Here is a 22,475-nt window from a genome sequence, read left to right on the forward strand (position 1 = left end):
TCCTGATCTTAGAGGAAATGCTTTCAGATTTTCACCATTGAGAATGATGTTTGCTGTGGGTTTGTTGTATATGGCCTTTATTATGTTGAGGTAGGTTCCGTCTATGCCCACTTTCTGGAGAGTTTTTATCATAAATGGGTGTTGAATTTTGTCAAAAGCATTTTCTGCATCTATTGAGATGATCATATGGTTTTTATTCTTCAGTTTGTTAATATGGTGTATCTTATTGATTGATTTGCGTATATTGAAGAATCCTTGCATCCCTCGGATAAATCCCACTTGATCATGGTGTATGATCCTTTTAATGTGTTGTTGGATTCTGTTGACTAGTATTTTGTTGAGGATTTTTGCGTCTATATTCTTCAGTGATATTGGTCTGTAATTTTCTTTTTTTGTAGTATCTTTGTCTGGTTTTGGTATCAGGGTGATGGTGGCCTCATAGAATGAGTTTGGGAGTGTTCCTTCCTCCACAATTTTTTGGAAGAGTTTGAGAAGGATGGGTGTTAGCTCTTCTCTAAATGTTTGATAGAATTCACCTGTGAAGCCATCTGGTCCTGAACTTTTGTTTGTTGGAAGATTTTTAATCACAGTTTCAATTTCATTACTTGTGATTGGTCTGTTCATATTTTCTCTTTCTTCCTGGTTCAGTCTTGGAATGTTATACCTTTCTAAGAATTTGTCCATTTCTTCCAGGTTGTCCGTTTTATTGGCATAGAGTTGCTTGTAGTAGTCTCTTAGGATGCTTTGTATTTCTGTGGTGTCTGTTGTAACTTCTTTTTCATTTCTAATTTTATTGATTTGAGTCCTCTCCCTCTTTTTCTTGATGAATCTGGCTAATGGTTTATCAATTTTGTTTATCTTCTCAAAGAACCAGCTTTTAGTTTTATTGATCTTTGCTATTGTTTTTTTTGTTTCTATTTCATTTATTTCTGCTCTGATCTTTATGATTTCTTTCCTTCTGCTCACTTTGCATTTTGTTTGTTCTTCTTTCTCTAGTTCCTTTAGGTGTAAGGTTAGATTGTTTATCTGAGATTTGTCTTGTTTCTTGAGGTAGGCTTGTATAGCTATAACCTTCCCTCTTAGAACTGCTTTTGCTGCATCCCATAGGTTTTGGATTGTCGTGTTTTCATTGTCATTTGTCTCTAGGTATTTTTTGATTTCCTCTTTGATTTCTTCATTGATCTCTTGGTTATTTAGTAACGTAGTGTTTACCCTCCATGTGTTTGTGTTTTTTACATTTTTTTCCCTGTAATTCATTTCTAATCTCATAGCATTGTGGTCAGAAAAGATGCTTGATATGATTTCAATTTTCTTAAATTTACTGATGCTTGATTTGTGACCCAAGATGTGATCTATCTTGGAGAATGTTCCGTGTGCACTTGAGAAGAAAGTGTAATCTGCTGTTTTTGGATGGAATGTCCTATAAATATCAATTAAATCTATCTGGTCTGTTGTGTCAGTTAAAGCTTCTGTTTCCTTATTTATTTTCATTTTGGATGATCTGTCCATTGGTGTAAGTGAGGTGTTAAAGTCTCCCACTATTATTGTGTTACTGTCGATTTCCTCTTTTATAGCTGTTAGCAGTTGCCTTATGTATTGAGGTGCTCCTATGTTGGGTGCATATATATTTATAATTGTTATATCTTCTTTTTGGATTGATCCCTTGTTGATTATGTAGTGTCCTTCCTTGTCTCTTGTAACATTCTTTATTTTAAAGTCTATTTTATCTGATATGAGTATTGCTACTCCAGCTTTCTTTTGATTTCCATGTGCATGGAATATCTTTTTCCATCCCCTCAGTTTCAGTCTGTATGTGTCCCTAGATCTGAAGTGGGTCTCTTGTAGACAGCATATATATGGGTCTTGTTTTTGTATCCATTCAGCAAGCCTGTGTCTTTTGCTTGGAGCATTTAATTCTTTCACATTTAAGGTAATTATCGATATGTATGTTCCTATGACCATTTTCTTAATTGTTTTGGGTTTGTTTTTGTAGGTCCTTTTCTTCTCTTGTGTTTCCCACTTAGAGAAGTTCCTTTAGCATTTGTTGTAGAGCTGGTTTGGTGGTGCTGAATTCTCTTAGCTTTTGCTTGTCTGTAAAGCTTTTGATATCATTATTCTGAATTCTTTTTCTGGAAGGTGCCTATCTCCACTTCATTTAGTTGTTTTTCTGGGGTTTTATCTTGTTCCTTCATCTGGTACATAGCCCTCTGCCTTTTCATCTTGTCTGTCTTTCTGTGAATGTGGTTTTTGTTCCACAGGCTGCAGGATTGTAATTCTTCTTGCTTCTGCTGTCTGCCCTCTGGTGGATGAGGCTGTCAAAGAGGCTTGTGTAAGTTTCCTGATGGGAGGGACTGGTGGTGAGTAGAGCTGACTGTTGCTCTGGTGGGCAGAGCTCAGTAAAACTTTAATCCGCTTCACTGCTGATGGGTGGGGCTGGGTTCCCTCCCTGTTGGTTGTTTGGCCTGAGGCAACCCAACACTGGAGCCTACCTGGGCTCTTTGGTGGGGCTAATGACAGACTCTGGGAGGGCTCTCGCCAAGGAGTACTTCCCAGAACTTCTGCTGCCAGTGTCCTTGTCCCCAAGGTGAGCCACAGCCACCCCCGGCCTCTGCAGGAGACCCTCCAACTGTAGCAGCTAGGTCTGGTTCGGTCTCCCCTGGGGTCACTGCTCCTTTCCCTGGGTCCCGATGCACACACTACTTTGTGTGTGCCCTCCAAGAGTGGAGTCTCTGTTTCCCCAAGTCCTGTCAAAGTCCTGCAATCAAATCCCACTAGGTTTCAAAGTCTGATTCTCTAGGAATTCCTTCTCCTGTTGCTGGACCCCCAGGTTGGGAAGCCTGATGTGGGGCTCGGAACCTTCACTCCAGCGGGTGGACTTCTGTGGTATAAGTGTTCTCCAGTCTGTGAGTCACACACTCAGCAGTTATGGGATTTGATTTTACTGTGATTGCGCCCCTCCTACCGTCTCATTGTGGCTTCTCCTTTGTCTTTGGATGTGGGGTATCTTTTTTGGTGAGTTCCAGTGTCTTCCTGTCAATGATTGTCCAGGAGCTAGCTATGATTCTGGTGTTCTCACAAGAGAGAGTGAGAGCACGTCTTTCTACTCCGCCATCTTGCTTCCTCCTCCCAGAATTCATATCTTTCATCATATTTTTGAAAATAATTTCTATTACCATTCTTCGTTTCATTTGAAAATATGAACTCTTATAATATTTCGAACATTTTCACTATTATATTTGTTGTGATCTGTGATCAATGATAGTTGATGTTACTATTATAATTGTTTTGGACACCTCAAAGCATGCCCATGTAAGACAGTGAACATAATTGATAAATGTTTTGTGTGTTCGAGTGGCAATTCCCCCATCTCTCTCCCTCTTCTCGGGCTTCCCTGTTCCCTGAGACATAGCAATATTGAAATTAGGCTAATTTATAACCCTACAATGGCCTCTAAGCGTTCAAGTGAAAGGAAAAGTTCCGCATCTCTTACCTTACATCAGAAGCTAGAAATGATTAAGCTTGGTGAAGAGAGCAGGTAGAAAGCTGAGACAGGCCAAAAGCTAGGCTTCCTGTATCAACAGTTAGCCACGTTGTGAATGCAAAGGAAAAGTTGTTGAAGGAAATTAAAAGTGCTACTCCAGTGAACACACAAATGATAAGAAAGCAAAGCAGCTTTATTGCTGATATGGAGAAAGTTTTACTGGTCTGGTTAGAAGATCAAACCAGCCACAACATTCCCTTAAGCTAAAACCTAATCCAGAGCAAGACTCAAACTCTTCAATTTTGTGAAGGCTGAGAGAGGTGAGGAAGCTGCAGAAGAAAAGTTTGAAGCTAGCTGAGGCTGGTTCATAAGGTTTAAGGAAAGAAGCCATCTCCGTAATATAAAAGTGCAAGGTGAAGCAGCAAGTGCTGATGCAGAAACTACAGCAAGTTATCCAGAAGATCCAGCAAAGATAATTAATGAAGGTGGCTACACTAAGCAACAGATTTTCAATGTAGACAGAGCTGCCTTATACTGGAAGAAGATGTCATCTAGGACCCTCATAGCTAAAGAGGAGAAGTCAATGCCTGGCTTCAAAGCTTCAAAGGATAAGGCTGATTCTCTTGTAAGGGGCTAATGGAGCTGGTGACCTGAAGTTGAAGCCAGTGCTCATTTACCATTCTGAAAATCCTAAGGCCCTTGAGAATTATGCTAAATCTATTCTGCCTAGGCTTTATAAGTGGAGCAACAAAGCCTGGATGAAAGCACATTTATTTACAAATACTGAATATTTTAGCCCACTTTTGAGACCTACTGCTCAGAAAAAAAGATTCTTTTCCAAATATTACTGCTAATTGACAATGCACTTGGTCACCCAAGAGCTCTGATGGAAATGGACAATGAGATTAATGTCATTTTCATGCCTGCTAACACAACATTCATTCTGCAGCCCATGAGTCAAGGAGTAATTTTGACTTTCAAGTATTATTAGTTAAGTAATACATTTCATAATGCTCTATCTTAGACAGAAAATGATTCCTCTGATGGATCTGGGCAAAGGAAATTGAAAACCTCCTGGAAAGGATTCACCATTCTAGGTGCCATTAAGAGCATTCATTGATTCATGGGACAAGATCAAAATCTCAACATTAACAGGAGTTTGGAAGAAGTTGATTCCAACCCTCATGGATGACTTTGAGGGGTTCAAGACTTCAGTGGAAGAAGTAACTGTATATGTGGTGGAAATAGCAAGAGTACTAGAATTAGAGGTGGAGCCTGAAGATGTGACTGAATTGCTGCAATCTCATGATAAAACTTTAATTCATGAGGAATTGCTTCTTCTGGATGAGCAAAAAAAGTGGTTTCTTAAGATGGAATCTACTCCTGGTAAAGATGCCATGAAGATTGTTGAAATGACAGCAAAGGATTTAGAATATCACATAAACTTAGTTGATAAAGCAGCAGTAGGGTTTGATTGACTCCAATTTTGAAAGAAGTGCTACTGTGGGTAAAATGCTATCAAACAGTATTGCACGGCTACAGAGAAATCATTCATGAAAGGAAGAGTCAGTCAGTGCAGCAGACTTCATCGTTGTCTTATTCTTAAAAACTGCCACAGCCACCCCAGCCTTCAGTAACCACCACCCTGACCGGTCAGCAGCCCTCAACATCAAGGCAAGACCCTCCACCAGCAAAAAGATTACGACTCACTGAAGTCTCAGATGATGGTTAGCATTTTTTAGCAATAAGGCATTTTTAAATTAAGGTATGTACATTATTTTTAGACATAATGCTATTGCACATTTAATGGACTACAATGTAGTGTAAACATTAGTTTTGTATGCATTGGGAAGCCTAAAAATGTGTGTGACTTGCTTTATTGCAATACTTGCTTTATTGCGGTTGTCTAGAACCAAACCCACAATATCTCCAAGGTATGCCTATATTATTTACTGTTGTTGTTGAATCTGCATAGCTGACATTGATAGAAGTTCAACATTGCTTTTTTCAAGTATTCATTTTTGGGACTTGAAATCTTGAATAAGCATCAATGGGCTTCATGTGAATTCTTCATATATTTTTCACTTAATGTATTTTTCATTTCTGCAAGTGACACATTCTCCTAGATAGTGATTTGACAGGCAAGAGAGCATACAAAGACCTCATCTTGTAGCGAAAACCTATTGATCATGTTTTATAATTGAAGGAAGATTGTGCAGACTATTGCCAGTTCCTTTCTGTTTTTCTACCATTTTTCAACCCAGAGATGCTTCTTTTTCCTTCCAAGGAGATAGTAACAATACCCCAGAAGCCTTCTGCCTGCCCCTCCAAATTATTTCCTCCTCCTCTTTCCTTATTTCCACAGATAACTTCTCTCCTGAATTCTGCCATCATGGATTTAATTTTGCTTGTTTTAAAGTTTCATATAAATGGAATCACACAGTATATTTTCAGGAAAGGAAAAAAGCAGTGTCTGACATCTAAGAACTGATCTGACACAACTTCTAGGCCATGGTTTATTAGAAACTGGCTTGGTCAGATAGTTGGACTTCCTTGTCCACCCCGTCTCTGCCTTTAAAAGCCTTCCATTTTGTACAGCTCCTTGGAGCTCCTCTCTGCTTGCTAGATGGAGTGCTGCCTGATTTATAAATTGTTAAATGAAGCCAATTGGATCTTCAGTAAAAAAGCAAATAGTAAAAAAAAAAAAGAAAGAAAAAGAAACTGGCTTGGTGCTGACCACTAGGACATGTTGGTCTCATATTGGGTATAAATGATCTCACAGAACACCAACACAAGACAAGATTACGCTTTAACCATGATGAACTGAGAAAAGACAAGGCCACTTTATAATTTTGTTTGAGCACAGAAAATATCAAGGTCACTGTGCAAACCACAGAATACCCAATACCCACCTCTTGTTTAATATGAGTTGATTGCTGCTTCTTACAAATAGCTTTAGTCTCACTTCTAGTCTTCCTTCCTTTTAGATAAGATTTATTAAGATACCCAGTTATAGAATCATCCCTGCTTGCTGACAGCACCCAGTCCAGAGCAAACCCCTGTTTCCTTGGACTCTTCCCAAAATCACCTAGCCAAAACCTGAATCATGAAAGTCCTTTCTAATACTCTTTTACTGAGACATCCCCCATTTCCCATGTTGTGTGTCTTCCCTTGATTAAATGAGTAATGAATTCACCATGTTCAGCTACAGCTATATTCCTGGTAGTCTTTAGCTGGAGGGTATTGACAGTATTCTTTTGTGTCTGGTTTCTTTCCTTTAACATTCGTGAGTTTCATGTTGTTGCATTTCACAGTAGTTCATTTTTGTTATTTAATATGATACTATAGTTACACAACTATTTGGACATTTGAGTTGTTTATAGTTTTAGGGATGTTTTAATGTTGATATACAATATCCTTGTACATGTCTTTTGATGAAAATGAGTATGCATTTTTGTTGAGAATATGCCTGAGATTTACACTAGGAGTTCCCAAGACCACTCACAGTTATCCAAAATTCAGTTGCAGTTGATTATAGCAAAAGGATATAAAGTAAAATCTACAAAGCGAAAAGGCATATGGGGGAAACTCTGGAGGAAACCAGGTACCGCCTTTCAAATGTCCCTCACAGTGGAGTCGCACAGGATTTGCTTCATTCACCCAGCAACATGTGTGACAACACATGTGAATTGTTGCCAACCAGGGAGCTCACCAGAGCTTTTGAATCCAGAGTTTTTACTGGGGGTTGGTCACGTAGGCATGTAGACCCCTCCAGAGAAAAAACAGATGTTCACCGTAAATAAATTACTAACATAAACTATCTGCTCAAACTGGTACAGGCTGGCCCAAGGCCTCAGACATGCAAAAACATTCTTATAGACAGAACATTCCAAGTTCAGATCCCAGGAGCCAGCCAAGAGCCAGTCCTGAAAATAGGCCTTTCTTGGGAATGTGCAACATTTGAGCAAGCTAGGCCTGCCGAGTTAATCTTTTCCTTTACAGAATGAATGCATGGAGGGCATTTGTATGTGCAAATTTAGAAGATAGTGCTAAAGAGTTTCCCAGAGTGATTATACTCTATCACTAGCAGGTGTATGAGAATTTCAGTTACTCTACATTGTCAATATTTGTTGGTCAATCTTTTAAAATTTTAGTCTTTCTTGTAGGAGCGTAGTGATGTTTTATTATGGTTAAAATTTGTATTCCTTAATTACTAATGAGAGTGAACACTTTATGTTATTTGCCACTAAACTATGTTATGAAATGCCATTTCAAGTCTCTTACCCAATTTTCTACTGAATCATTTGCTTTTTCCTTAATGATTTTTAGAAATTCTCTACATATTTTGATGTGTGGAGTTTATATGTATTTCACATATCCTTCTCCCACTTATCTGCCTTGCCTTTCTCTCCATTAAGGCTGTCTTTTCAAGAATAGAAGTTCCTGGGACTTCCCTGGCGGTCCAGTGGTTAAGACTCCGTGCTCCCAATGCAGGGGGCACGGGTTCGATCCCCGGTCAGGGAACTAAGGTCCGCATGCTGCATGGCACCGCCAAAAACAAACAAAAAACAAAAAAAGAATAGAAGTTCCTATGCTCAAGCTAATGAATGGTTGCAGGTATGTCTGAGTATAGATCCCTTGTACTGAGATGTCTCTGGAAAGAATGAGATGAAGATTTATTACTTTTTTTGGTCTGCTCAGCGTCTTTAAGCTTTGGAAATGTGCTGTCAGTCATGTAGCCCTGCCTTTCCTGTCATGGGGATGAGGGGAATGAGGGGAGGAGGGACTGGCTGGACTTGGGCTGGCCAATCAGATTACTCAATATCCCTGGGCTTAGTGAATTGTCTGGGAGATCATATGAACCAAGGGGGCCAGAGTATTTTCATAGATTGATATAGATGCTGAGGGAAAGGGGTTCTCTTTCTTCTTACTGGGATTGGAAGCCAAAAGATGATGTAAACCTAGAGCTAATGGAGGCATCTTTCCCACCATTTGGAGAGAGCCTGTCTGAGGATGAAGTCATTGTGATGATAAATTTGAGGACACTTGATACTATGAGAGAAACATATCCTTTTTTATTTCCTTGAGCTATTTTGATTTGGGTCTCTACTATTTACTATCTGTGTATTTTGACTAATATAATACCAATTACCCAAATTTCTCCTGGTGCTAAAACTGGTATTGCCTCTGAAAAATGTTCAGCTGCTAATCAGAAACTAATGTGATTTTTTGAAAAATAAAAACATCTGTTTCTAATTTTTAAAAAGTTCCTAATTTTAATGCCTAGTTTAGTATCCTTTTCTTTATGTTTAGTGGTTTTATTATACCATTTAATAAATCTTTTTCATAATCCAAGGCCATGAAGATATTCTCCTATGTTATCTATAAGACCTTTATTGCTTTCCTTTTCTCATTTAGATCTGTAGCCTACCTGGGATTGATTTTTTTTATTGTGGTAAAAAATGCATAGCATAAAATTTACAATCTTAAGTATTTTTAACTGTACAGTTCAGTAATATTAAGTATATTGACATTGTTGTGAAACAGATATCCAGGACTTTTTAATCCTGCAAAATAAACTTTCTACCCATTAAACAACTCCCCATTCCTCCCGTCCCCTCAGCCCCTGACGGCCACCATGCCACTTTCTATCTCGAATTTGACTCTACTCTAGGTACCTAATAAAAGTGGAATCATACAGTATTTGTCTTTCTATGACTGGTTTATTTCATTTAGCATAATGTCCTCAAGGCTCATCCATGTTGTAGCATATGACAGGATTTCCTTCCTTTTTAAAACTGAATGATACTCATTTATATTTATATACCATATTTTGTTAATTCATTCATCCATTGATGGACATCTGGGTTGCTTCTACCTTGTGAATAGTGTTGCTATGAACATGGGTGTGCAAGTATCTCTTTGAGACCCTGCTTTCAATTATTTTGGATATATACCCAAAGGTGGGATTGCTGGATTATATGGTAATCTTATTTTTAATTTTTTGAGGAACTGACATGCTGTTTTCCATAGCAGATGTACCATTTTACAGTTGTACCAACAGTGCACAAGGATTCTAATTTTATACATCCTTGTCAACACTTGTTATTTTCTGTTTTTTTTTTTTAATAGTAATCCTAATGGGATTACTAATGGGTGTGAGTGGTATCTCATTGTGGTTTTGATATGTATTTCTCTGATGATTAGTGATGTTGAGCATCTTTCCATACATTTGTTGGCCGTTTGTATATCATCTTTGGAGAAATGTCTGTTCTAGTCCTTTGCCTATTTTTTAATCAAGTTAGTTGCTTTTTTATTACTGAGTTCTAGAAGTTCATTATGTATCCTGCATATTAACTCCTTATCAGATATACGATTTGCACGTATTTGCATTTCTTTAGAGTTGGTTTCTGGAGTGGTTTTTTTGGTGGGGGAACGTGCATATCTCCCTCTTATGTCTTTGTATGCCTTGTGGTCTTTTTTTGAGATTTGGGTGTTCGACAAAATAGTCACCTCTCCCATTCTTTATGTACTGGCTTCATGCATGGGGAAGATCTTCACTGTCAGACCAGCTAGAGGCACTAAGACTCCTCAAACCTTTTTTGATTTGCCTAGTCACGTTGCAAGTGGCCTGGATATAGGGAGTGGAAAACCAGGGCCACTTTTGCAGTCTACCACAGGGATGGTTTCAAATCATGGATGATTTTTCTGTAATAGATAAATAATATCTATGTTTCTTCTTATGTCAGTTTGTTGTGTTTTTCAAGAGCTTGTCCATTTCTCCTGATATTTCAAATTCACTGGCAAAACAATTATAGTATCCCCTAACCTTTTAAAATATTGGGTGAAATTCACAACAATTAATGTTTTTGAAGTGTACAGTTCAGTAACATTCAGTTCATTCACAATGTTAAACAGTCACCAACTCTTTCTAGTTTCAGTACTTTTATGTCATCTCAGAAGAATAACCTTTCAGTAATCATTCCCTATTCTCCTTCCCCTTCCCCTGTGGGAACCACAAATCTGCTTTCTGTCTCCATGGACTTACCTATTATGAATATTTCATATAAAAGGAGCTGTACAATATGTGTCCCTTTATGTCTGGCTTATTTCACTTGGAATGTTTTTGTGGTCCATGTACCCTCTTTAAGGCTGCGTAGTATTCCATTGTATGCATATACCACATTTTGCTTATCCATTTGTCCATTGAGGGACAGTTGGGTTATCTCCACCTTTTGGCTATTATGAACAATGCTGCTATGAAAATTCATGTATAAGCTTCTGTGTGGATATATGGTTTCATTTCTCTTGGATATATACCTAGGAGTGGAATTGCTGGGTCATATGGTAATTTTATGTTTATATTCTTGAGAAACTGCCAAACTGTTTTCCACAGTGGTTGTGCCGTTTTACATTCCCATCAGCAATGCACAAGATTTCTATTTCTCCACTCCTCACCAACACTTGTTTTTTTGTTTTTTTTTTAAATTAATTTTATTATTTATTTATTTTTGGCTGTGTTGGATCTTCGTTTCTGTGCGAGGGCTTTCTCTAGTTGCGGCGAGCGGGGACCACTCTTCATCGCGGGGCGCAGGCCTCTCACTGTCGCGGCCTCTCTTGTTGCAGAGCACAGGCTCCAGATGCGCAGGCTCAGTAACTGTGGCTCACGGGCCTACTTGCTCCGCGGCATGTGGGATCTTCCCAGACCAGGGCTCGAACCCGTGTCCCCTGCATTGGCAGGCAGATTCTCAACCACTGCGCCACCAGGGAAGCCCACCAACACTTGTTATTTCAAGTTTTTTAAATTCCAGCCATCCTAAAGCATGTGAAATGGTATTTTATTGTGGTTTTGATTTGCATTTCCTTACTGACCAATGAATTTGAACATCCTTTCGTGTGCTTGTTGTCCATTTGTATCTATTCAAATGTTTGTTTAAATCCACCGCCCATTTTTTAATTGGGTTGCGTTTTTGTTGTTGTTGAGTTCTTTATATGTTCTGGATACCAAACCCTTATCAGATGTATGATTGCAAATATTTTTCCCATTCTGTAGGTTTTCTTTTCATTCTCTTGATAATGTCTTTTGATAGCCAGATACAAAAAGACAAATGTTATATGATACTACTCATTTTAGTTGCCTGGAATAGTCAAATCTATAAAGACAGAAAGTAGAACAGTGGTTATCAGGAGCTGGTGGAAGGAGGGAATTAGAAGTTATTATTTAATGAATGCAGACTTTCAGTAAGGGGTGAAAAACAAGTTCTGGAAATGGATAATGGTGGTGGTTGCACAACAGTGTGAATGCACTTAATGCCACTGAACTGTACACTTGAATATGGTTAAAATGTACTTAACATCAAGTGACATGTATTTTATGTTAAGTATATTTTACCACAATAAAAACAAAAGAAAAAATATAATATGTTTTCAAGGATGTGGAGAAATTAGAACCCTAATACAATGCTGGTGGGAACGTAAAATGGTGCAGTCACTTTGGAAAATAGTCTGGTAGTTTCTCAAAAAGTTAAACATCAAATGGACAAAGGCCTTGAATAGATATACAGAGGGCCAATAAGCATATGAAAAGATGCTGGTCTTATATTCTTTTATTAGATGGTCAGTCAGGTGTGGCTACAAGAATCAGAGGAGAGACTCAGGAATACAAAGTTTCTGGTACTCACAGGTCCTAGAGAGAGGAGCCCATTCAGGGCTACATGAGAATGCCGCCAGGGTGGTCAGGAGGCAGAAGACAGGAACAAGGGGAAGGTTTAAGTCAGAAACTTAATTAAGATTTCCAAGGGAACGGCAAGACAGGGCAGGGTGAACAGTTTAAGACTGGCTATTTTTAGTGATTTTGGTGGGATGTGGGCTATAGGGATGGTCCCTACTTACCTGGTACTTGACTTGGGATGATTAAGGCAAAGGAATATTGTCTACTGTGGTATAGGGGCCAGATAGAGGAGGCTTGGCCCTGGATTATTGGTTAATTTGTATAACAAAAACATCCTTCAGGTGAGGCCCTTTGCTGTCTCTAAGAATTGGCTAGTCCTGGAGGGGCAATCTCTAACCAGAAAGGTTTTGTTTTGTTTTGCTTTTTAATGATGGCAAAACATCATAGTATACAATACAGTGCTCAATATCACTAGTCATTAGGGAAATGCAAAGCAAAATCACAGTGAGATACCTCTTCACACCCACTGGGATAGCTACTATTTTAAAAAGCAAGGAAAGGAAATTACAAGTGTTCGTGAGGATGTGGAGAAATTGGAACCCCTATGCATTGCTGCTGGGAATGTAAACTGATGCAGCCACTTTCTGACAGCTCCTCAAAAAGTTAAGCATAGAATTACCACATGACCCAGCATTCTGCTTCTAGGTATATACCCAAAAGGATTGAAAGCAAGGACTCAAACAGATTTTTGTACACCTGTGTTCATGGCAGCATTATTCACAATAGCCAAATGGTGGAAAAAACCCAAATGTCCATTGATGGATGAATGGATAAACAGGTGATATCCACACAATGAAATATTGTTCAGCCTTAAAGAAGAATGAAATTCTGATACATGCTTCAACTTGGATGAAAATTTTACACTAAGTGAAATAAGCCAGACACAAAAGGATAAATAGTGTATAATACTCTACTTATGTGAGATGCACAGAATAGGCAAATTCATAGAAAAAAATCAGATTATCAGGGGCTGGGCCATGATTTTATTTCTATAAAGCTCAAAGTTACTCTTATTGGAGGAGAGAGATACTTTTTGACTAGAAGGAGGCACAAGAGAGGCTGCTGGGTCATGTTCTATTTCTCAATCTATGTTCATTCTGTAAAATTTCATTGAGCAGTTCAGCCACAATTTGCACATTTTCCTTTATATGTTATACTTTAATTAAGTTGTACTTAAAATCGGGAGGGGAAGAGATATCTGAATTTCAGTTTTTAAATGCCAGAGTAAAAGGTAGCCATTTTCTTATCTTGGAAATCATCTAAACACAATAACCGTAACAAGAAATAGAGACATAAATTCTATGTTTGACACTTGGAGAAATCCACAGCCCCAAACCGCAAGACACTGAGGAAGAGTAGACAAATGCAGTGAAGAGAAAACAAAAATGAGAGGGACTTGTTGAGAGAAAACATTAAGGAATGATCAACAAATGCAGTGAAGGTCAAGGAAAGGTGAGGGGGACACCCAATGTGGATGCTTTTAGGCAAGAACACAGGATTCTACAGAATTGGCAAGCACTGAGGGCAAAACCAACAGTCTTTTTTTTTCAACTGGTGCTGGAAACCAATTTATTTAACCTAAAAAGTCAGGGACAGAAGTGACAGCGTCTGTGGGTAAAATCAACAGTCTGTAACAAGAACAGTACACAGCCAAGTTCCAATAGCTTCCCTAGACAGGGTTTGGCATGAAATATCACAAAACAGGGAAGATGGGGACTAAACACAGACCATTTAAGCCATATTTGTATAATGCTGTTGTGAAGTAGGTTGAAGGAGAGTTTTAGCAATGAAAGCAGCTTTGCAGTGTGGATCTTTGTTAGTTGTAGAGAAGTAAAGGTAAAAAACCCAATTCTCACACACAATCTGTATCATAAAGAGAATTCCTACTAACCTGGAATGTAGCCCTGGTCCTTCCCCAGTGTGAACCTCTTAAAAATATTTGACATATGAACAACTCTTCTCTTTCAAAAATGAATAATAAGGCAAAAAGGATCAGCACCAGATGAAAATTTGACCAAGCATATAGCCCTGAATTTAAAAAAAAAATGAAAAAAATCACCTTTAAAAATTATTATAATTATTATTAATTATATAGAAGGAGATATGAAACAGGGCATGTATGTGTTGTTTGCAGTTTTGATACAGGAGACAAGATTTGTCTCCTACCAAGACTTATGAGGTGAGGCATTTCCTAAATGTAGGAAGGGGATTCAAATCCTGGGCAGCCACAAAGAGTAAAACTACTGCTATGTGGAGATGTACAGCGGGAGAAATACATGCACACACAGGGTTTGGTCTCCTTTTCACTGATTTCAACACTTACCAATCTCTGTTAAGTAAATCAGATTTTGCTTTCTGTCTTTCTGCCGCAGTACTGATTTTGAGCTCTTCAATCTAGTTTAACTAAATATCTTAACGGAGTGAAGGTGTGACATACTTCCTTGTTCTTAGCCTCCCCTTTTCTTTACAGGTCTGCTTCTCTACACAGAATATGATTGTCCTAGCCTTGCTTTCCTTTTCTCATCGTGTCCATTTTATTTATTTATTTATTTATTTATTTATTTATTTATGGCTGCGTTGAGTCTTCATTGCAGTGCGCGGGCTTCTCATTGCGGTGGCTTCTCTTGTTTCAGAGCATGGGCTCTAGGTGTGCGGGCTTCAGTAGTTGTGGCTCGTGGGCTCTAGAGCGTAGGCTCAGTAGTTGTGGAGCACGGGCTTAGTTGCTCTGCGGCATGGATCTTCCCGGACGAGGGCTCGAACCCATGTGCCCTGCATTGGCAGGTGGATTCTTAACCACTGCGCTACCAGGGAAGCCCCCCATTTTTAAAAAGGAAAATAAGGCAAAGCACTTGTATCTGCAACATACTTTTTCTAGAATGGTCTTTGAGGCAAGAAAAAGAGATCATGATTAGAGGTCTTTGAAAATGTGCTATATTCTTTCATTCATATGTACACACACACACACACACACACACACACACACACACACACACATTATAAGCCTTACTAATGTTGGGGCCAGGGAGAATTTCTTAGATTTTCTACCTTTTTTTTTTGGCTACTTGGCACCAATTGGTTCCTTCATGAACATTTCAAAGTGCAATTAAGCAAAAGGGAACACTTTTTCAAAAAGCTATGTAATTTCTTATCAAAAAATAATTTAAAATTCTTGAATTATTTTATTTCCAACAGTAGAACTGAATAGAATGAATAACAGTATTCTATAAGGTAATGTCATATGTAGCCCTGAAGGTTCAGCAGGTTCAAATCAGGGAGGGCCAGATGGAGTTGCTTCTTCTGCTTCTCTGCTCAGTGTATACTGTAAGTTGGCCTCAGAAACTGTTCTCAGTCCATCATCTGTAAAAATGGAGACCACTATGAAAGGATCTTTTCATTTATTTCTTTTTTTTATCCAACTGTGTTCATCCCTGGATCCAGGATATACAGATGATTAAAGGTTTATCCTTCTCCTTAAGAAGTATGCTGAAAATAGATCTGTAATTAACTATAATTCAACGTGATAACTGCCATAGAAGTAGGGTATTTGGGATGCCATGTGGACACAGAAATGGCACTACTGGATTCTCATGTTTAAAGGATAAGTAAAAGTTCCCTAGTTTGAGAAAAGAAGGAAAAAGCACCCCAGTGAAGGAAATTGATGAAATTATTATTGACTGTACTTGTATGTATGAACTATCCTTCATTGTTTCTGAAAACTATGTTCATTACAGTTACCTTTGAATAGAAATGACTTAGCATTCTTGCCTGATAAGTGTCCCATTGTAAAATGATGCGATTTCTTAATCATTCTGCATGCTAAACTTTTCTCCCCAGGAAATCAAAGTCCTAATGCTATAATTGCTATATTTATACTGCTTTCTGCAGAGGTTCCTGTAGTTACTACATGTTCACAATTCAATTTACATTCCAATCCATCGTGTCCAACTTCACCCAAAAGTCAATACACTTCTTTAAAAAAACATTATTGGAGGAGCAGATCATGCTTCTGAGCTGATTAATATTTTTTCTTCTTGATATAGAGAGTATAGTATTAATAACATTTGTCCGTTGTTTCTAGCACAAGATTATTGAATGCTTCAGGGTCCTAGTCTGAGGCTTGCAAAGCTGCCAAAATATTTTAAGACAAATGAGAATATGTAAACATACATGTTATCAGCTGTTTCATATTTGTGTTTTAGAGATAATGAGTCTCTAGTGGGCCACAAGAGCCCAGTGGGATTAAAGATGTAAATTTCAAAATCTAGATTCCTTCCTACATTATCATATCTGGCTGGAGTTGTGTTTTCTCTGCATGTGAAACTATCAAGTCATTGTTTCTCAAGGGGGAATGCTCTGTCTATTAATAAAAATAATGAATTGCATAACAAATAACAGCAGGCCAAGCATGGACCAGTGATGAAAGTTTGTCATGAACTGAGGATTATGAATAATCCAATTCTGTGCACTTGAGCACACTTGGAAAGAGGATGGCAAGAAGGAAGAGGGAAGGGAGGGAAGGAAGGGAGAGAGGGAGGGAGGGAAGAGAAGGAGGGAGGGAGAGAGGAAGGATTAACTATATTATAGAGTTTACAGTGAGTTTACAGAAAGGAGGAATAAATTAGGTCTGAGCTTACAGTGAAATTTGAATTCACAACCAGGGGTTATGAGACTAATCTTTTAACCCTTGGAGAGAGAGAGAGAGAAAGAGTATGTGTGTGTGTGTGTGTGTGTGTGTGTGTGTACACATATGTGTATATGTACCTACACTTTGAGCAAAACAATTTATATGTACACACATACACTTCGAAGAAAACAATGAGCAAAAGCAACACCTTAAAGTCTACAGTGCGCATAGTATGGTCATTAGTATGTGTTTCTGGAGATTGTTTAAAATTCTCTTATTTTGAAAGAATGTTTTGAGTTAAATCAGCAATTGGTACTTCACAGCCTACAGGCCAAATCTGGCCTGCCACTTGTTTTATAAATAAAGTTTTAGTAGAACACACTACACTCATTTATTTACATGTTGTCTATGTCTGCTTTCACACTACACAAGCAGAGTTGAATAGTTGGGAAAGTGACTGTAACCCACAAAGCATAAAATATTTACTCTCTGGCCTTTTACAGAGTAGGATGCCAACCCCTGAGTTTAATCCTCAATTTCAGCCCCTTCACAAATTATATATTTCTTATAATCTAATGAGCTTTCTAAGGCTAATATATTTGTTCTGTTGAAAATTGTTTTGATCTCTCTGATTTTTTCCCAACTTTTTCATACTTATAGAAAAATTTGGAAAACATCTGTATACCTGTAACAGATTCATTAGTTAAAATTTTGCCATATTTGCTTCATCTCTCTATGTACATGTATACACACATGATTTCTTTGTTTTGTTTTATTTTGTTTGCTGTTGAATTATTTGAAAGTTGCAGATATTATGCTCCTTCAGCACACATCTCTAAGAATAAGAGCATTTCCTACATAAGTCATTGTTTTAAAATTTAAATATACATGTACGGGCTTTTTGTTTATGTGTAAGAACTATTTCATTTCTATAGCATTTTATTCAACCCTGTGATCCTAGTTATAAATGGGAATTCCAAGTATAGTAATTATTTATCTATTGATTATAACCTGAATAATGGTCCCCTAAAGATTTCCATGTCCTAATCCCTGGAATCTGTAAACACGTTCATTACCTTATATGTCAAAAGGGACTTTGTAGATGTAACTAAGGAATCTTAAATGAAGAGATTTTCCTGTATTACCTGGGTGGGCCCAGTGTAATCACAAGGGTCCTTATAAGAGGGAGGCAGGAGAGTTAAAAGGCAGAGAAGGTGATATGACATTGGAAGCAAAATCAGTGAAAGAAATGTGACAGCGCTACGCTTCTAGCGTTGAAGATGGCAAGGCTAAGAATTTTCAAACCCATTTCAAAACCAGCAACTCATGGCTCCTTTTTTTTTTTTTTTTTAAACAATGTTTCCCTCAATATCTCTCTTCTCTTGCATATTTTACTATAATTATCAAGAAGAAACCTAGTGATACCTTCAGTACTTTGCTTGGAAGTTTCCTTAGCTGGACCGTCCAGTTCGTTTGGCTCATTTTCTACTTTCTGTATAACTGCAGGTGACAGGGTTGCTAAACTTTCTGTTACTGTGTTATAAGATCCCCCTGCCTCTAGTGTCTAATCAGGTGTCCCTGCATTCCTTAAAACCTGCACAGGTAGCCTCCTCAACGTCTAAAATCTACTGCAATTCATGTCAATTTAGGCTTTTACTGCTGCTCTCCTTAAAGTCCCTCTAGCTACCTCCTCCTGCCCAGTTCCAAAACTTCTGCCACATTTTAGGTGTTTGTTACGTTATCACCGCACTTATGACACCAAAATCTGTATTAGTTATTTACTTAGCCATAGCAAATTACCCTAAAATTTAGGGTAATTAGCTTAAAACAACAAATGTATTATCTCCCAGTTTCTGTAGATTAGGAATCCAGGTGCAGTTTATCTAGATACCTTGGGTCAAGGTCTTTCATGAGGGTGTGGTCAAACCGTGAGCCAGGACTGCAGTCATCTCAAGGTTCAGTTGGGAGAGGATCCCTTTCCAAACTCCCTCCTGTGAGTGTGGGCAGGCCTCAGGTCCTTGCTGGCCGTTGGCTGGAGATATCAGTTCTTTTGCCACTTGGGCCTCTCTATAAGGCAGCTCACAACATGCAGCTGGCTTCCTTCCAATCAAATAAGCAAGAAAGAGTACCCAAGACAGAAGAAACACTTTTGTGACCTAATCTCAGAAATAACATCCCATCACTTTTGCCATATTCTAGTTGTTAGAAGCAAGTCACTAGATCCAGCTCACACTTAAAGGAAGGGGATTACACATGTCATGGATACCAGAAGCAGGGATCATGGGGGCTCAATCTAAGGGAATGTGGCCACAAACACTTTTAGCATGAAAATAATTTAGAAAAAGTTTAATATTCTCCGTAAGATCAAGCCAGATTCAGAGTTAGGCCTCATAACATGTCTGACACTTTCTCCTGTAAATTGTAGAAGCTTGACTGTCTGAAACCCTTGGGGAACCCATCATTCTAGGAAGTCAGGTTTCTGGACAGATTTGTCCCATTTAAGACCAAACCTTAATATTTTGGTGTAGAATTCCTCTGCATTTTGATGACATATTTCTTTACCTTCTTAAATAAATAATTGATCATAATTTAAATTTTCATTTCATCCAAAGGAAATTACTGTATGTGTTATAAAGAGAAAAATGCCCATCTTCTCTTTATATAGGATATAGAACTGTTGGTCCCTTTCTTAAAGAACTCAAGGCTTCCTGTCTGCCTGTTATAATTTCTGTGTCTTCCTTTGTTTCATTTGTCACTTCTCAGTTATCAGTACTTGCCCATTGCCTTCCTGTTTGCTGTATCTGATGGCTACATGTTGAGACCAGATAACTTACGATGGTTAAAACTGTGTAAAGGAAAAGGGACCTAATGGAGGACTGGATCTGCAGTCTTCAAGTGTGTTAACGACACCCATTTTAGCTGCTTGGAGACTTTTGCTTACACCTTAATTGTAAACTATTACTACAGGTGAGGCTGTGGTAACAGGTGAGGTGATACTGGGCATAGTTGGTCAGTTGCTGATTAATCTTGTAAGAAAGCTGAAAGTGGCCTGAGGACAAGTAACAAGAATGATGCATTGCTTGCTTCAGCCAGTATTCAGAACCCCTTCTTTCTTGGGTTTTTGAAACTTCATAGGCAGCTTAGGTAAATTCTCCTCCCTTCTCTAGCTCTGTAGTCTAGGTAATTCCACAATTGAAGGCTTCGCTTATAACAGAGTTAATTATATCTCACTCCAGAAATTTGAATCTGACTTTAGTCTATAAACCCAAAACAGCAAATACAATTTACTTTTCTATTTGACTTATTTCTTTTGAAATGGTATACGTCACCAGCCAAAACCTCTCAAATGGAAGCGTGCTATCACTATCACAAGTAAAAGCTATAAGGCAGGGTTAAATATGCGGACCTCACATTTTTATATGCATTTCTTTTAGACCTTGTTTAGTGTTTTGCTCTGTGAGAAGATCAAGAGCAGTGTGGTAATCTTTAAAAATTGTTAGACACAGACCAGGAGGCCTGCTAGAGGGGGCAAGGGTGGAACTGAGAAAGTATTCCTTGTGATATTCAGGCTTTGAGAAACTTCTTTGAGAATCGCAAAATGTTAGAGCTTGGAAGGGAGTGGTTAAAAAAAACCCCTTAGTCCTTTTCCCTCAGCTCCAGTGTCTTGCGAATAGTTAACAATACAGCTAAAGGTTATGGGAAGTACACATCTCTCCTTCTTATCTTTTTTCTCTGCATAACATAGAATTCCTTTTCCAGTAGTAATGTGTTCCTTTACTTAGCAGTCTTATAAATAATGGTTTCCAGCTTCTGCAAAGCTTCCAGCCACACGTTACTCACATGGACCTCAGAGAACATACATACTATGAGTACACCCTCACCACATGTTTCTTTAAAACTAAGTACTGTTGGGTCCTTTAATTTTAGCACCTCTTCTTCTCCTTTTCTATCTCCAGCTTTGCAGAGACCACCAAACTAGAGACCCCAAACCCGTTTGTCACCACTAAAACATAATATATGAAGATGGAAAGCTGTTGTAGGAATAGAAATGACTTAGCAGAGTGGAAGATAGCTGAATTTATATGCCTGAAAAAAGGGGGATGCAAGCAAGCAGAGGAACAAGAAACAAGCCAGTTCACCATGAACCCTACAAAAGCTCAGGGATTTGGAAACATCAGGTATTAGGGGAGGGGGAGGAGGTCTGATACTAAAAAGAGAGAGATCGAAAGTCTGTATAGAGCAGTTAGACTTCCAGATCACCACCCTTCCCCTCCCCTTGCAGAAGAAGTACATTCTCTTAGAGGGAAAATAGGGACATTAGGAATAGAGTTAGGGCTCCAAATTGAAAACCAGAGCATTAACTGAAACTCTGCTTTCTGAAAAAATAAATTATCATTAGATGATGCCTCAATCCTCTACCTCTACCCAGCTGAAGAATGCTGGTACCAAGGTAAGAGATTGTGGTGCTTTCTCTACGTTCTTAACTACCCCCAAAAAAAGCCTACAAACATGATACATGGAGAACCCTGACCAAAAAAAAGCTGGCTGAGGAAGTATACCTGAAATTAGACTCAACCCTCATAAACAGAACTCTGCTTCATAGCCAAGACTCACTGGACGTTTGTAGAACATCTCTAACATGAAAGAGACTAAAAGAAAGATAAAAAAGAACCTCAGAGGAAACAAAGTGTAAAGAGCAAAAGAAACGTAAATGAACTATAATTAACGTTCTTAAAAAGTAGAACAGGGACTTCCCTGGTGGCGCAGTGGTTAAGAATCCACCTGCCAATGCAGGGGACACGGGTTTGAGCCCTATTCCAGGAAGATCCCAGATGCCGCGGGGCAGCTAAGCCCATGCACCACAACGACTGATCCTGTGCTCTAGAGCCCACGAGCCACAACTGCTGAGCCTGCCTGCTGCAACTACTGAAGCCCACGCGCCTGGAGCCCGTGCTCCACAACAAGAGAAGCCACTGCAATGAAAAGCCCACACACTGCAACAAAGAGTAGCCCCCGCTCGACACAACCAGAGAAAACCCGCACACAGCAACGAAGACCCAATGCAGCCATAAGTAAATAAATAAATAAATAAATAAATAAATTTATTAAAAAAAAAAAAAGTAGAACAAAAAGACCAAGAGATGACTTGGAGAGGAAAAAAAAATTAGAGGCTTAATTCAAGTGGCCTAACATTTGACTAATCGGAGTCCAAGAAAAATAGAGAAAATGATGAGTGGGAAATTATCAAAGTAATAATTTAAGGATATTCCCAAGAACAGAAGGACATGCATCTCCAGTACCAATGAGTGAAGAAAATGAGCCTCATCAAGGCACCTTATTATAAAATTATAGAACCACCAGGGATAAAGAGAAAATTCTTAAATCTTGCAGAGTGAAAACAAAGGTCACATACAAAGGACCAGGAATTAGAATGATACCAGCCTTGTCAACAGAAACATGGGAAAATAGAAGACAATGGAGCAATGCTGTAATTTCAGAGAGAAAATTACTATATCCTAGAATTATATAACCAGATGAACTTTCAGCCAGGTGTTAGGATAAGATAAAGACATTTTCAGACATGCAAAAAGACAAATACTGTATATTATCACTTATATGTGGAACCAAAAAAAATAAAG

General features: G+C 38.5%; 1 protein-coding gene across 7 annotated transcripts in view; it reads left to right on the plus strand.

Moving 5' to 3' along the window:
- Positions 1 to 22,475, plus strand: part of TPST1 (tyrosylprotein sulfotransferase 1) — a 116,742-nt gene that overhangs the window by 80,448 nt on the left and 13,819 nt on the right. Inside the window, exons 4-5 of one of the 7 annotated variants that reach the window (XR_014255229.1) lie at positions 4,506 to 5,246; positions 7,900 to 21,938. The exons of 5 other annotated variants lie outside the window; for them this stretch is intronic. Coding sequence is in view for 1 of the 2 variants with exons in the window: in XM_082432383.1 (XP_082288509.1) it covers positions 4,506 to 4,601 (96 nt within the window). In the remaining variant the exon portion in view is untranslated. Of the gene's footprint in view, positions 1 to 4,505; positions 6,948 to 7,899; positions 21,939 to 22,475 lie in introns of those variants that run through there. One more of the 7 variants, XM_082432383.1, reaches the window with a different exon arrangement.

The sequence above is a fragment of the Balaenoptera physalus genome, assembly GCF_965194825.1.
Source record: "Balaenoptera physalus genome assembly, chromosome: 16".
Lineage (NCBI taxonomy): Eukaryota > Metazoa > Chordata > Mammalia > Artiodactyla > Balaenopteridae > Balaenoptera > Balaenoptera physalus.